The 15,985-nt window shown below is 51.2% G+C and overlaps 4 protein-coding genes across 4 annotated transcripts; 2 read left to right on the forward strand and 2 right to left on the reverse strand.

The window, feature by feature from the left end:
- Positions 1-1,306: 1,306 nt before the first annotated feature.
- Positions 1,307-5,268, forward strand: NCS57_01377100 (NB-ARC domain-containing protein; the record flags this gene model as incomplete). Its single annotated transcript, XM_053063395.1, has 6 exons — positions 1,307-1,371; positions 1,423-1,771; positions 1,823-1,873; positions 2,083-2,370; positions 2,429-2,675; positions 2,723-5,268. The coding sequence occupies 6 exons, from the start codon at positions 1,307-1,309 to the stop codon at positions 5,266-5,268; spliced, it is 3,546 nt and encodes a 1,181-aa protein (XP_052906728.1).
- An 806-nt stretch (positions 5,269-6,074) lies between these two features.
- On the reverse strand, positions 6,075-6,952 carry NCS57_01377200 (BTB domain-containing protein; the record flags this gene model as incomplete). Its single annotated transcript, XM_053063396.1, has 3 exons — positions 6,075-6,683; positions 6,738-6,864; positions 6,921-6,952. 3 exons carry the CDS (start codon positions 6,950-6,952, stop codon positions 6,075-6,077), a joined length of 768 nt encoding a protein of 255 aa, XP_052906729.1.
- A 1,896-nt stretch (positions 6,953-8,848) lies between these two features.
- NCS57_01377300 (uncharacterized protein) lies at positions 8,849-13,181 on the forward strand (the record flags this gene model as incomplete). The annotated part of the gene is made up of 7 exons (XM_053063397.1): positions 8,849-8,941; positions 9,000-11,101; positions 11,522-11,742; positions 11,793-12,391; positions 12,459-12,538; positions 12,601-12,904; positions 12,960-13,181. 7 exons carry the CDS (start codon positions 8,849-8,851, stop codon positions 13,179-13,181), a joined length of 3,621 nt encoding a protein of 1,206 aa, XP_052906730.1.
- A 174-nt stretch (positions 13,182-13,355) lies between these two features.
- On the reverse strand, positions 13,356-14,834 carry NCS57_01377400 (uncharacterized protein; the record flags this gene model as incomplete). Its single annotated transcript, XM_053063398.1, has 6 exons — positions 13,356-13,641; positions 13,695-13,911; positions 13,965-14,491; positions 14,543-14,674; positions 14,719-14,776; positions 14,825-14,834. 6 exons carry the CDS (start codon positions 14,832-14,834, stop codon positions 13,356-13,358), a joined length of 1,230 nt encoding a protein of 409 aa, XP_052906731.1.
- Positions 14,835-15,985: the final 1,151 nt, after the last annotated feature.

The raw sequence follows: 15,985 nt of genomic DNA on the forward strand, positions 1-15,985 counted from the left end.
AGGTGTTGAGAAGAGGCAAAAGACAGGGCATTGTGCTGGGCCCACTTTGGACATGTTACGATGATTCTTATGAGGATTGCGGATGAGGATTTGCTCAAGGCGGCCCAACCAGGTAAGTCGGCCAAATACAGCAAAAGTCAACGAACAACACCTCAAAAACAGCATCCACGGCATCAACAGGTGAGAATCGCAAAAAGGACTGTTCTGAAAGGAAAAAAACAATGTCGACAACGGCAGGATTCGAACCTACGCGTGCGAACACAATGCCTTGATATGCAGGATAGCAGGGCATCGCCTTAACCACTCGGCCACGTTGTCCTCTTTGATGGCAATGAGCTTCAAGCTTGGAAATATGAGGGGAGCAAATTTCATGATTGACGTTTCTAGGACTCACTGCACGTTATGAAGCACCCTTTTCATCGTGAAATATCTGAATGACTTGTGTTTCCATTACAATGCCCCTTCACACTTCTTCTAATGCCGTGGACAACGTGATCTCCCATCACGCTTCGGCATGTGGCTAAGCGCTGTGGCTGCCGCCATTCAGGATGGCTTGGACGAGGATGCCCTTCAAACTCGCCTCTCTCTTCGAGATATGGAGATGACAAATTTGCAAAATAAAACGCTCAGGCGAGGCAAGAAGCCCTGATTCATGTTTACGCAACAAGAAAATTGGTACCATACCAAATTTTGGTTTTGAGCGCTCTTGATGCAGCGGGGTCCTTAATGGATATAGAAGTCTGCATGGAAAAAAAGATGAGAAGCACACCTCACAACTTCGACAAGGTGCCATCGCCATATCCGGCAACTTGAAACAGAGCCAAATCATGCTCGTATTCCGAAGAAAGCTGCTGGATCAATTGCCTCTTGATATTCGGTACCAGACGAGCCGCGTTGTGATGACATTGGGGTGTAGGGTACGCGTCGCGTCAGGCAAAAGCCACCATGTCTCATGGTTGGTGGTGACTGGTGGGTGAGCCTCCAAAGGCTTCCTGCACAACACGATCAAGGTAGCGATGAGGGCATAGTGAAATTATGAAATCATCTAATATAATTATCAAGTATACTCCTCTCTTATGATAGCTTTGTTCCATTTTTCTTCATAATTTTGTGTCGATTATGACCTTAGGAAGTGTGCACCTGCCTTGCCCCACAGAGTTGAACTGTAAGCGCTTGAACAGCCTCCATTTGAGCCTGAATTCTCAGGACGCGAGCCTGATGTGCCAAGTGAGGCCTTCGCAGCCAACAAGAAACGCGTTTCAACCGTCCAATCCCCCTCAAGCAGCAGTATGACACAATCTGAACCATGACCAAGGTCCGTGACATCGGATTCACCTGTTTGGGCACCAGCAAGGGATCGTATCGCTTCAAGTTTGTCACACTCCTTCAGCGGAGACCCGGCGGAAACTAACTTCTGAATAGCGTCATTTTCGTGCACGGCCTACGGGGCCACCCGAAGCGAACCTGGGGAAGAGGCTCAGACGAGACGTCCCAGACTCCGACAGCGACGGCGAGCGGTTCCCGTGATCGGTCCTTCAAGTCACTCTTCCGAAGAAGTCGACCGAGCCCCGATACAACGCCAGATATCGAACTGCAGAAGCCTTTCTGGCCTGACGAATTCCTGGCCCAGGATTTACGCGAAGCGAGAGTGTGGACGTACGGATACAATGCGAATGTGATCGAGGGTTTGTTCCAGGCAAGCAATCAGAACAGCGTTTCGCAACACGGGCGGGATCTTGCAGCCCGGTTGGAGCGGGACGTTGATAATGAGGTTTGCTGCCCCTCCACCGGAGCCTTGGCTCGACCTCGTTGACGATTGTAGGATCCCATTGTCTTTGTGGTCCACAGTCTAGGTGGAATCGTTGTTAAAGATGTAGGTACACATCTCCAGCCTCTGGCGCGAAGTTCTCCTTTAGGGTCGCACTATTGTTCTTATCCTATCCTCATCCTCATCCTCTTCTTAAGCCCTGCCTCTTTCTCTTCTAAAGCTCTTCGTCTTTCTCACAGGCTCCTCCTAAACCCCACTTCATTCTTTTCTAATACTTCTTCCACGACTACGTACATCTTCCCTAACACCCACAGGCAATCCGCAGATCCGAGGCCTGTCGCTCGAGAACAAAGTTCATCATCTTTCTTGGAACTCCCCATCGTGGAAGCCAATATGCCGGATGGGGTGTGATTGCATCCAATCTCGCTAGCTGCGCATTGCAAAACGCAAACAAGAAGGTCGTCCAAACGCTGGAAGTAAACAGCGAGGTCCTCGACAACATCCATGAAGAATTCGTCAAGATCGTGCTCGAAACCGGCCTCAAGATCCACTCGTTCCAAGAGGGGCGAGGGCTATCGGGTGTCAAGGGCTTTAGTGGAAAGGTCAGTCTGACAAACAACATCCCGTCTGTACTGTTACCAGCTAACCAATTGGCAACAGGTTGTTGACGACTTCTCTTCCAAATTCGACCTTCCACCCACAATACAGACGGTTGAGAGCATTGATGCGGACCACAGCCGCATGACCAAGTTTTCTGATAAGGATGACCCTGGTTATTGCGCTGTTTTGGGCGTCCTCAGACAGTTTGTGCGGTCAGGCCCTGAACCGAAGACCGAGCAACAGGTGGAGGCCAGGGTTGAGGCAACGACTGTGACGCCGGCAGTTGAGGTGGACCCAAGGACAAGCGGTTAGTGTAATAAGTAAACATTGTTGGCTAGGACTGACATGTAAAAGCCTCAACTTTCTTCCATGTTCCGTTCTCCATTAACCGCCAGTTTGTCGGACGTACAGAGGTGCTCCAAGAGCTCCAGAGCAAACTTTTTGATGGCGACGAATTCCAAAGAGTCGCACTCGCCGGCCTTGGAGGCATCGGAAAGACCCAGATTGCCATGCAGATTGCCTTCTGGGTCAGACAACACAAGCCCGATTACTCTGTGTTTTGGCTGCCCGCACTGAGTAATGCCAGCATTGATCAGGCGTGTGCAGAGTTCATGGCGAGGCATGGCAACCAACAAGGAAACTCGACCAGCCCGAGAGAATCGTTTAGGCAGCACTTGAGCCCACCTGGTGTCGGGAAGTGGCTACTCATTGTCGATAATGCCGACGATATGGACCTTCTGTTTCCCCCAGGAGCGGTTACCCAGCATGTGGACAACTGGCTGCCAAGAAGCGACCAAGGGCGTATCCTCTTCACATCAAGATCGTCAAAACTCGCCTTCAGAGTGATCTCTGACCCACAGTGCGTAATCAAGCTATCAGAGATGGGCTTGGGCGAAGCAAAGGATTACTTGAGGAAATCACTCTACCATCAAGATTCTCTCCAAGATGACAAAGCCGTGGTTGAACTCCTCGACAATCTGGATTACCTGCCACTGGCCATCAAGCAGGCGACAGCTTACATGAACGAGAACGACCTGACAATTGCAGAATACCTCGAGGTTCTGCAAAATACTGAAGACGACATGGTTGAGTTGCTACGTAGCGAGTTTCGCGATGATACGAGGTACATGCAGAGCGAACAGTGTCAAAACGCCGTCGCAACAACCTGGGTGATATCTTTTCGTCAGATCAGAGAGGTTGACCCATTCGCTGCCCATCTCCTTTCATTCATGGCATGCATCGAACCAAAGGCAATTTCCCAATCGGTGCTGCCGCAGCGAGGGACGAAGCAACAACTGACCAGCTCAATTGGGACTTTATGCAGCTATGGCTTCTTGAGCAAATACGCTGGTGGTCAAATGCTCGAAATGCACCGTCTGGTACATCTGGCAACGAGGACCTGGACCAAGAGTGAACGCATCATGGAGCGCACGTCACGATTTTCTGCAGCGCATTTTGATCGAGTATTCCCGAATGGCAATTGGGAAGACCGTGAGCTGTGGCAGCAATATCTGCCGCATGCTCTGGTCATTGTCCGAGAACTCGAGGAGGACGCACCACCAAATTATCCATATCGCTTGATTCATTGCGTTGCAAGATGCCTGTGTCATGATGGCCGATATAGGGAGGCACTCGGGATACTCAAGCGGTCAGCTACGATAGAAGAGCAGCAATTTCCTGACAATTATATGCATCGATCCGAGCTCGCTGTTGCATACATGAATACTTTGCAACCCCGAGAGGTAATCAGACTTTCCGAGCCCCTTATTCAACACCCGATGAGAACATTGCCAGAAAACAACTTTGATCTACTCCAGATGCAATATTCGCTGGGATCAGCCTATCATATTGTTGGGGATCTCAAGAAGGCAGCTCAGCTGCTCGAGCATGTGGTAAAGCTGCAATCCGAGCTTTTGCCAGAGGAGCATCAGGGCCGACTGCAATCGGTAATTGAACTAGGTTTAGTGTACCAAGGAAACGGGCGGGGAGAGGAGTCAATCCGCCTTTTTGAGTCTGTGTTGACGGTAGCGAGAAGGTCCTTCGACGAAGACCATCCCCTGACCCTTAGGGCACAGCACGACCTTGCTCTGACCTACCGCAACGAAGGCAGAACCCAAGAGGCACTTGATCTGATTAAACATGTAGTAAGAATACGGCAAAGGACTCTGAGCGAGCATCATCCTGACCGACTGGCTTCGGAGGGTGAACTTGCACGACTATACCTAACAAGTGGGGAGATAGACGAGGCGACACGAATGCTTGAAACGCTGAAAGTCAGGGGAGACGCAGCACTCCCCAGCGGCCATGTCAGTCGGCTGCTTATAAACCAGCTTCTCGCCGAGGCCTACATAGCCAAACGTCGGGTTCCGGATGCTATCCATCTGCTTGAAGAGACCATGTCGCTAAGTGACGAGATAATGGGAGCCAACAAGTCTGTGCAAATGGACGCTGAGTGGTTGCTCGCGAAGACGTACTTCAACCGTGGTCAGCCGGGGAAGGCAGCGGAGCTCTTCCGTCACTTGATGGAAACTTGGAAAGAAACCTACGCTTTGGGCGATCTAAAGCTGCTTCGGTGCAAGTGGGAGCTCGCGTGGGCATACAGAGCCAATGGACAAACTGATAAAGCAGTGCAGGAGCTTGAGGAGCTGGCAGATACTGAAGAGGAGTTTCGTCCGGAAGATACACTCATACGGTTGCGGACAAAACGAGCCCTTGGTCAGGCGTATCTGGACAATGGCCAGTGGATGGAGGCGGTTGACGTCCTGGAGAGGGTGGCGGCAACAAGTGCGAGGGTGAACGACCCGCGATTGCGCTTGGCGGATATATATGAGGAACTTTCGATCGCATACGGAGCTAGTGGACGTTTGGATGAGGCTGTCTGTGTCGATTTGCTTGGATAATGGTGTGGTTTAAGCGGGCGCTCTATCATTGCACGGCTGGAACGCATCTTGTTAAGCATTGGGACAAAAATCAAGCATATTTTACGGTGATGTTTTTCAAGTTTTACTATACAATGAGGATAATTTAGGATCGGCTTTAGACGAGATTTTGTTGAACGCAATATACCATTGCACCATCTGCAAAAGTGAAAGATGTACCGAGGCAATTAGGTCATATACACTGCTCAACAGCTTTCTTATAGTCGATACGTTGTTTCTTCCATGAAAGTATTATGTGTTATTGTGTAAAAACCCGCAAGGGCTAAGATATGGGATGGAGAGAAATAAGCTACGGTTAAGCAATGCTTGGCTGGCGAGATCTTCTCTGACAGTCAACCGGATGCTGCGTTCCCATTACTTCTCTAGTAGTCACCAGACAGCTGTCTGATGACTTGACACCGAAAGACTTAGACCAGAGCATCGGTCGCCGCACAATCAAATGCAGCGCTCTAAAACACCATGGCTAATTGCAGTTTTTCTGACTTCTGAACTCAAATCTGACCGTGACGATTTTCACTGTGCAGCGATATTAATTGTACTTGCAAACCCGATAGCACCAATGAAGGATCGATAGCTCAGCGGTACGAGCGAGGGATTGCAGATCCCTAGGTCCCGTGTTCGATCCACGGTCGGTCCTGTTCGTAATATTTTTGCGCCCCACGCCGACCTTTCTCATTTCCACACACAGCACAGCAGTGAAACAACACAGCAGTGAATTAAAGCGGCTCGCGCTATCATTCTTTTTACCACTAAGTTAATCCTCCATTCTACAACCCGAGAACGCCCTCAAAACTCCATTCCTGAGGGTCCAACGTTGCGCCTGTCTTCCCACAATTCGTGCAGCGGCACTGAAGCACTTCCACAGGCACCTTGGTCCCCGACTGCTGGCAACGGCCACAATGCCCCAGTATCGGCATCACTGGGCGCTGAATAATCGAGCACAGGAACTCTTTGGAAAACTGGGGGCAGTCACTCAGCACTTCTTGGAACTTGTCCCACCCTTTCCACGAGTCCACAGCCGTTCTGGCCTCACGTCTTGCAAACTCCACCGCCGCATCTCGAAGTGGCTGAGACGCTTCTGCGGGCATGCGGTATATGTCGGCGACCGAGTCAAGGAACTTCTCAAAGTCTGGGTCGTTCTTGAGGGTGTTGGTGTACCTTTCCGTTGCCAATGCTACCAGTCCTTTGATGTCGTACTTGTCTGCCAAAGAGGCCATAGCAGTGTGCACCGAAAGGACGGGCAGATGGTCGGCATTGTCTTCCGAGGTGCTATCCTCATCGGGGCTGGAGTAGTCGCCCGTGTACATGTATTCTACCATGCGTTGTACAATGGCAAGAGGAAACTCGTCAATCTTGTAGGTTCGAGATGTTGCCTCCTAAAATCTTGTCAGTTCCTAGCCGGTCTAGACTGTTTCAGGTTCATCACTTACACTGAATCTTGACGTACATGCCCGGTAGAAAACGGGAGATTGACCACTAATAACCACTCTGTGGACATCGATTCTTTCGTCTCCGCAGAGAATGCCAAAGTCCGTAAAGTCGCCATTCTCGCGCACGCTAGATAGGTTAGTCATTGCTTCGAGGATCACAGACGTTTTCTGGTTGAAGCTTACCTGGCCATTCCTGAATTAGACTTGGGATTCATTGTGATTATCTGAAATGGGAAGTTGGATGTTGACAAGTGGTGTTGATATAGTCACTTGTGTGAGAAATAAAGTTGAAAATGGAAAGCTCAAGTTTGTTGTGGAGGAGAAAAAAGGTAAGAGGGACTCGAGGGGGAGCACTGCGTTATATAGGGAAAGAAAAGTCAAATCTTCGTCGACAGACTACCAGAACCAACAAGACATTTTCCAAATGATGGGGGACTCCCTAAGTTTGAACGAATTATGCGTGGTTAAAGCTTATCTTGTAGGTTTCGGCATGCGTGGTAGAAAGTCTACAAGAAAACTACTGAAAATACGGTGTAAATGGAGGCTAAGTGACACGAGACCTGTGATGTGAACTTTGTGTATGATAGAGTTGTGGATAGGCCCTTGGCCGTGCAGGCTGCGGCCTACTCCGGCTGAGCGTGACCAACCGATCAAAATTTTCAACTGAACAAACTGGGTTGTATGCCGTTGTGTTGAGGGAAACATAGGCTCGTGCTGTATAGGACCAAGGCGGGTGTTGAATCTGTTGACTAACACTCCAACCACCAAATGTCCACCCTGGGAAATTAGAACCTTCTCATGAGCTGATTCAATCTCCAGTGGTCATCGGCACAGTGCAATTTTACGTGGGTGTTCCAAACATCTCGGGAAATCAGCCTACCATCTTCCACCGTAGAATGATACAACCCTGGCCACAACTGAAAAGGGTCACCGGATTATCGAAGGCGGCAACCTTGCCTTAGTCAAGGACCAAAATCTTGTCGTAGTAAAACTGGATACCTGTTGGTACTTACCCGGGTCGCCTGGCAAGAGAAAAGTGTTAGGGCAACTTACTGTTGACTCTAGTTTGTGGATGATGACAATGATGGCGGTAGCCTTGAAATTGGTGAACAAGGTTTGATGTATCACGCTTTCCGTCATTGCGTCCATCCCCGAAGTTGCTTTTAGTGCAGATGGTCTGTATGATTTAGGCATCAGAAGGTCTGGGTGGGATGCAACATACCTTCGTCAAGGATCAGGACTGGAGATTTCTGGACGAGTGCCCTCGTCAGCGCCACGAGTTGAACCTCTCCGACCGACAGGCTATTCCTGATCCGGTATTAGCAGCATGACCATGGAAATATGGCCTCGGAGAATCGACTTATTTGTGCTGACCCGAGTTTCAAGCAATTGCTGTGGTCGTTCATCACCAGTTTCGTCGATCTTGGCCAACTTCCAGATAACTGGCAAGGCTCCCGAGATTTCCAAAGCATGAATAATCTCGTCGTTAATCCTCAACCCAAGCGGACCCAGGCTTTAAAACAGAGAGTTGAAAAATAAAACGGGGCGTTGTGGTATCAATGCAATATCGACGGGAAACGCTGCGGCGAGGGTCCATGGTAGAGGCTGGTTGGCTGATGTGATGGGGTAAGAAGGCGAAGCGGCGAGCTAGATCCATACGAGGAATCTTTCCAGATGATATGTTACCCGGATAATAGATGAAGGTCCCAAAATGATACAGATGGTGTTGACGAGGGCGCGAGGCACAGTGATGCTTATCACCAGGCCGGCCGCCTTGCGTATGGAGCACGTTGTAAAATCCCAAGTCACGGGTCCTCACTAACAGAAGCGTGGCAAAGGACTACAATGAAATGAAATGAACCAGTTCGTCTAAGAGTGAATAACTCGCATTTGAGGTCTTCAACCCGAGATACAACACGGCGAAAGCAGAGCGTCGGACCCGATTGCCTAGATAGGCAAGTATTGTGCACACTCCACCAAGTTAGTGGGTATGCAGAGATGCCTCAGGCTGTAGAGAGGGCGTCCGTCATGTTCGGCGCTGCCATTTCTCGCAACTGAACTGACCCAGAAATCCCCTTACAGTAGACGAATTACTCACTACTGACTACGCTATGGGATCAACGGCCGCACCCAGCAGAGTCAAGAAGACAGACATCACGCGCAGGCGGACTGGCTGCCAAACATGCCGACACCGGCGGCGAAAGGTGCTGTACAGCTGACCGCTGAGAATTCACTGTCGTAGCTAACATGTGTGTTCAATAGTGTGATGAAACGCGGCCCAAGTGTTTATCCTGTGTCCAGAGAGGCGTCGAATGCGGCGGCTACGAGCGCCGCATCGCCTTCAAGGATGTCTCGGCCGCCACCGCTGACTACTCCAAAAGGATCGAAGAGGCCCGATGGTCGGCACTGCGACTCCGGGATGCGAATAAGAAGAGGGTGAGGGGGAAGCACCCCGCCGCTGAGCCTCTGATGCAGTGGGATGGTGAGGCAAATGCCCAGCAACAGCTCGAACAAGACGACGACGACGACGGCCAGGCGGACTTGGAGCTGAGCATGGGCGGAGCTTCTGATCCCGAGAGTCAGTCTTCACTTCTTCAATCTCAAGCTCCAGCAGCAACACCCGCTCTTGATTGCCAGCAACTGGAGCAAGACACGCGCGCAACAGAAGACTCCTTGGACGCGGCATTTTCACCCCCCAGAGTCAATTTCGACACCGCTCTCGACTTTCTAGTCCAGACTCCCTTTACGGGGGCTCAAGGCGAAGCGACTCCAACCGACCAGGTCGATGATGCATGCACGGTCCTGACTTCACCATTCCCAATGCCTTTGGCCATGGAGGAAGCCAACGATGAGCCCTTTGAGCCTATTCACGGTGAAGATGAGGCGTCTATGATAAATCTCTCGCTCAAATTCGGGATGCATGGTCGGCAAAGCTTCCAAGACAATGGTGGTTTGCGGGATGGCTTGGCGCTGGCCTCACTGCCATGGGGCAACGTCTTGGTAACCAGGGAAGACGACCAGCCAACACCGCTCGACATGCCGCCATGCCCTCATCCTGCTCAGACGCCCAGTCTTAAACTTCCCACAGAGGATATCCTCCTACAAAACTATGAAATCCACCTAGCGCCAACGATCTTTGGAGAAGGGACACCTCTAAACATGCTCCAAGCGGGCAACTCCCTTCGTGCAGCAGCGCTCGCACTTTCGGTCAGCCATATGGAACTGGGCCACGATTCCATCACCCAGTCACTGCGTCTCTCTCCAAGCGATGGCTCACGCTACTACGACCTCGCCATGAGGGACATGGCCCATCGGCTAGAGCAGCCAGGCCGGCACCACGACGAGCAGCTAGTCGGCACTACGCTTCTCCTAGCCTACCGCGATCTGACAGTTGGATCAATTCGGGACGTTCAACACCACTTGCGCAAGCTTCAATCCATAATGTCCAATTCTAAACGGATATCAGCTCACGCCATGACCTTGTTCAAGGCATCCCGCATACTACAGTACGACTTTAGGCTGACGCGGAATCCCACACGAAAGTCTACCACAGCCTTTGATGCGTCAGAGCTCCAAGTGCTTCTTGACCCGCAGCTTGCGATCCGCGATATACTGGCTCGCCTCACTCACCTGTATGGGCGCTACTCGATGGAGGCGTCATTTCGTACTGATGATGGTGGCTACGGCGAGGTCGGGGCCTCCTCCAAAGCTGTTCAGTGGATACAGCAGATGCTCAACCGCCAGTGTGACTTTCACCAGTTTCAGCAGAGAGATTATCACGATCAAGATCTGACGGAAGAGGAGTTACAAGATCAATTTGATATCCTATCTCAGCGTCTCGATGTGTGGCACCATGGCCTCTGTGATCACGACATGCCCCGACCTAATCTTGGGACAGAGGAAGATTTCATAGTCGCGAATCCCCTCGGCACGATCATGACCTTTCGATTCGCAAGCGAGCACAAAGCCGTGGACTACTTGCTCTATCTTCTCTCACGGCTCATCTGTAGCCGCTTACAGAGCATCTTGAGAGGCAAGAGGACCAACGCCCGCGGTCAAGCTTGGGGCAGGGTCATGCTCGGCGTAATGGCGTCGATGGACGTCGACAGGCAGAAGATCTCGTTCCATAGTATAGAGGACCTGCTGCTTACCATGATTGAGGTGAGCGAGGGGACTGATCTCCCCATGGCTATCCTGCACACCTTTATTCCTCGGTTCTCCTCGTCCTGCTGGAACTCACAAGGAGCGGCCTCTTGGGCTTTTGTTCGGCAAACCGCCGAGCTCGTAATTCGTGAGAGGCTCTGTGGCAAGGACGTTTGGTCTTTGTTGGTGGCCAGAGATGACTATGAGACTGATAAGGATTGGTACGGCGCATGTAATCGAAGGGTTGTGGTGTTTGGGCACGACAGTAGCGGAATCGGGTTTCGAGAGCTCCATTTTCTTCCCTCCGGATAGGTAAGTAAATAAACAGATGTTTTATATATGGTCACAAGCAGTAATTGTCCAAGGCAAGATTCTGCTTCCATCTAGAGTCCCCCACCCCCAAGATTTGCCTGTTCGTGTGCATCACCGCCGCCTAGAGTGTACGTACATTTTGGGGCGGGAGTGCAATGGACTTCCTATTTAGGAAACCGTTGTGACAGCCCCAGGGCCCCATATATCCGCACAATACCTACCTAGTCTCAATAAGCCACTACTTCTATTCCCCCTTAAACCGTTTGACAGAGCCCCCCGTGATTCAAGGTCATCAACTCTCTTGCATGCCCTCTCGTTGTTCAACATAGCAGCAACACAATGCCACCTCTTCCTCCTTCCCGCCGCGGAGAGCGCAACGTTCATGAGCATCTCATGATTGATCTCAGCCGCGAGGTGGAAAAGAATGCATACCATCATATCAAGAACCCCAATGGAATCATCGATCTGGGCTCGGCCGTCAATTACAACATGCGAGATGTGCTGGGGCCTTGGGTCCAGCGTCGCTTGAGCAAGAAACAGATCAGAGAATGTGAGTCTTGAGCCTGTCGTCTCTGCGAATTGTCGCTCATCTAAGCAAAGCTCTCGATTACAACGACACTCAAGGCAGCCCGGAGCTTCTGCAGGCTGTTTCCGGTTTCGTAAACCTCTTCTTCCGATGTCGCTACCCGCTAGTCCCCTCCAACGTGCTCGCCGCCAACGGCTGCACTAGCTTGCTCGACTCCCTAGCATTCAGCATCGCGGATGAAGGGGATGTCATCCTCCTGCCGACACCGAGCTATGGGATGTTTGCCCATGACCTGACGGCCAGGACTGGAGTTCGCCTTGTTCATGTTCCGTGCGATGACATTCCTCAGGATCGGTTCACGGCAGATGCACCTCTCGACGACTCAAGCTGGAGCTCCCTTCTTGCGCGCCGCCTGGAGAGTTATATAACACAGGAGCGTGCTCAAGGATCTAAAGTAGCAGCTGTCCTTCTCACCAATCCCGAAAACCCTCTGGGTCGTTGCTACAGTCCCGATGTCCTTTTACAAGTGTCCCAGGTCTGCGGGCTGCACCAGGTTCATCTAATCGTTGATGAGATATACGCCTTTACTGGGGGCAATGACTTTACCAGCATCCTGAGTCTCGACACCGCTATGAACCGTGAGAACGTCCACGTCTTGTGGGGGATGAGCAAGGTAAGTTAGCAGTTCTTTGACGCGGCGTGATTTGATCGGGGTGACTGACAAACCCACCTTGCTACAGGATTTTGGCCTCGGTGGTCTGAGGCTGGGATTCCTCTTCACATACAACAAACGATTATATGAGACCATGAGGACCCTGAGGTACGTGCTTCCTGTCAATATCCGCACCGCACTGAAACTAACAAGTTGGTTGTTGCTCTCAGTATGTTCGGTTGGGTTTCCGCCTTCAGCGCCAAGGTCAGCACCGAGGTCTTGTCCGATCATGACTATCTGTCACGGCAGTTCTTTCCGTTGCTTCAACAGAGGTTACTCGGTAGGAGGAGGAACGTCACGAGCCGTCTTGCCAAACTTGGAGTACCTTTTATTACCCCACAAGCCGGGTTCTTCATCTTCATAAACTTGTCAACGTGGATGAAGTGCTTGTCTATTGACGATCCAAAGGAAGACTTGGAGTTGAAGCTTCTCCGTCACTTGATGGCTCATCAGGTTTCCTTGGAACCTGGGCAGGTGAGAAAATGTTGTCATGTCCATGCTGCTCGACCCGACTAACACACTCAAAAAGGCGTTTTTCTCTTGCTCTCGCGGCTGGTTTCGCTTAAACTATGGTGTCGAGGAGGCTGTTCTTGAACTTGGGCTTCGTCGGCTCGAACACGCGTTGGGAGTTTTGGAGGACGACGGGTTGACTTTATGCGATTCAGTGGCTGATACGCCTGGCGAGAAGGAGAAGGGTAACAAGAGTCATATGAAGAACTGGGCCATGTCATCTTTCTTTTATAGCACGTAGTTGCTCTGCTTTCTTTTCTTTACTACTCCATTGTTCATTATGATTCCAAACATAGTGTCTTGCCCTTCGCAGATTCATCGTCAGGGGGAAAGTTTGGGCAACTATCTGGACAAAAGGGCCTCGAATCGCCAGGTGGTCTTGAATTTCCGTTGAAATGTAGAGCAGGCTAGTATTCTAAAGTCGGGATTTATCATCCCCCGCCTTCATCATGGTGTCTAGTGAGCCCACCAGCCATGCCTTAACAAGCTGGGTGACGCCTTGGGGCTGGTCCCGAGGAGCCATATGCCCTGCATTGTCAACCATGGCAAATGCCAGCCTGCTGAAGCTCTTGACTTCTCCCCCATGGGACCTGGTGCCATCTTTACCCAGGAAATACCACGGTGTTAATCTTTGCGTCTGAAATCTAGCTTGGCCGCTCCACACGAGGTTATCGAAGGCTAGAATGTTGCCCTCTGTGCTGCTGTTACAGATGTCAGCCCGTCTCTTCTTCAAGGAACACAAGAGGTAGATTACACAATGACGTCGTTGTTGCCGTTAACAACCAGAATTGGTGTCGCCTTGTCGTCGAGAATATTCGATAGCTCGCGTGTGGATGGGATCACCATATCAGGGTGAGTCGCCCACTCCGTGTTCAGATCCATGTTCACCACGCTATAGTTAACCGCTCTCTCGAAGCCCAGCGCTCTTTGCAGGTTTTCAGAGTTCATGTACTTTTCGACTTGTTCCATTCCTAACACGGATTCGTTAGCCATAGAAAATTGGGCTTCCGTGAGGCTGGCTTGCCTAGATGACCACACATGGGCGGCGTTGTGCACTTGGTTCTGTCATCATAAGGGTTACGGCCACCGGGTACGACTTGCTGATAGAAGGGTTCCCAGACAGCTGCACAGTTCTTCGACGCCTTGCTGCAAATGTCTGCATCGTATGTTGCGCTGCAGAGCTGCCCAAACTTGTAGCATGCTGGGTACGCAGCCTCCATCTCAGCGCAGGTTGTGTCATTGAGAGGATTCGATATGGTTTTAGAGCGGCAGAGATGACGGTAGGCGCCCAGAGTCCTCCAATGCTCATCCACCAACGCATTGAAGAGCATGACGGAGGTCAACTTCCTCTTTATCATAGAGGCGTATACCGGACAGTAGCGACCACCAAAAGACTCTCCCGCTAGGTGAATTTGCCGGTCTTGGAGCTGCGGGAAGAATTCGGTCAAAAACGTTTCGAGGAAATGGTCGAAATCGACCCCTCCTTCAGTCAGACTCGCAGCCCAGAGGTTGGTGTCCTCAGTCGCAGAAAATCCAACGCCGACGGGTTGGCTAGAGGAGTTAGCAATAGGAGAAAGACGAGAAGAGGGGGGTTATGTATACTCTATAAACAGGACATTCGCAAAGTTAGTCCAGCTAAGTTCATTGCGAGTCGTCCCTTGGCCATCGTCGTTGACAGTACAAGGGCCGACCAGCTCATGGAAAGCGCCAAGCAGGGACGATGCTCCAGGACCACTGAGATGAATCAGTAGACATTTTTGAATATTCAGTCGTCTTACCCATTCAGCCAAATGATCAATGGCGCCGTCTCTGGATCAGCTCGACTCTCAAAGTACCCTTCGACATGTCAGTAAAGGTCGGCCTTCAGCAAGTTGAGGGCCTCACAGAAAAACATGTCCCTACGGTCTCCAACAGGCACGCTGCCTGTCCAATGAGCAGACCCGGCATCACAGATACTAGCATTTTGCTTGATGAGCCTCGACCGCTGTGTGGACAAGGAATGCTGTTGGTGATCTACGATCAATGGCTGTTGGGCGGCGGGCTGGCTTGGTGCTGCAACTGCAAGCCACGACGCAACAAGGGGAAGCAGACAAAACTTAATAATACGAGACATTGTGAGGTACGCTGGCGAACTGGTGGATGTGCGAGGGGAAGATGGCGACTCCTTTGATGAGGGAAGGTTGCAACACGACTTCCTATTTAGGCAATCGGGTCCGCACGCCCATCGGCTTGGGAGTCGGTCTCCACCCGGCGCCGGTTCCGGCGGGCTCTGGATGGCCGAGAGTCGGGAGGCGCCATGGCAAGATCCCGTTGTTCTTTGTACGACGGGCGGCCCAGGTTGCGCATCTGTCGGGTTTGGGCTTTTAGGGAGCCCGTATGATTTCCGCAAAACATGCACAGACCAGGAGTTTTGTGATGAAGAAGGAGGCTGGATCGCGGCAGAACCTGAACTCCTCTCATTTGAGGTCCCTGTTGGGGGTTCCGGGCGGTGGTGAGCATCGCATGTGTGGTAAAGAGGTTTTCGAAACTTATAGCAAAAAGGGAATCACGTACCAAGATCCGGAATAGATGATGGAGGAACTTCTGGAGCAGGTAAATCCACCTTGACTATCCACGAGTGTGCTCAGAATTCAAGGCTCTCGTGTCCTGGTGTACGCCTAGTATAGCAACGCAGTCGCCGATTATCCTCGCTGGCAGTATCAGCCAACCTTCAAGTCTCTAGATGTCAAGCCCCTGGAGATGAAGGGCAGGGAGATTGGGCTGAAGAAGGATTTCAAGAACCTGGACTTTGTTGAGATTTACGACGCCGGGCTTTTCTCTCCAGGCGACAAGCCTGCGGAGGTCTTGTTCACGATACACTCCTGGTTCGATGGCGGAATCAAGTCTGAGGAGAGGCTGGCGGTAGCTTTGCTTCTCATTGATGCAGTCGCTGTTCTATTCCATTGCTGTTGGTACATTTGCCTTGTCAAAGTGGAGAGAACTAGCTAGAGATTGTAGTCACAGGGTTTTCTCAATCTAGTACTGATTCCATTAGGCGATAAAGCG

This window comes from Fusarium keratoplasticum, chromosome 12 (assembly GCF_025433545.1).
Source record: "Fusarium keratoplasticum isolate Fu6.1 chromosome 12, whole genome shotgun sequence".
Taxonomy (NCBI): domain Eukaryota; kingdom Fungi; phylum Ascomycota; class Sordariomycetes; order Hypocreales; family Nectriaceae; genus Fusarium; species Fusarium keratoplasticum.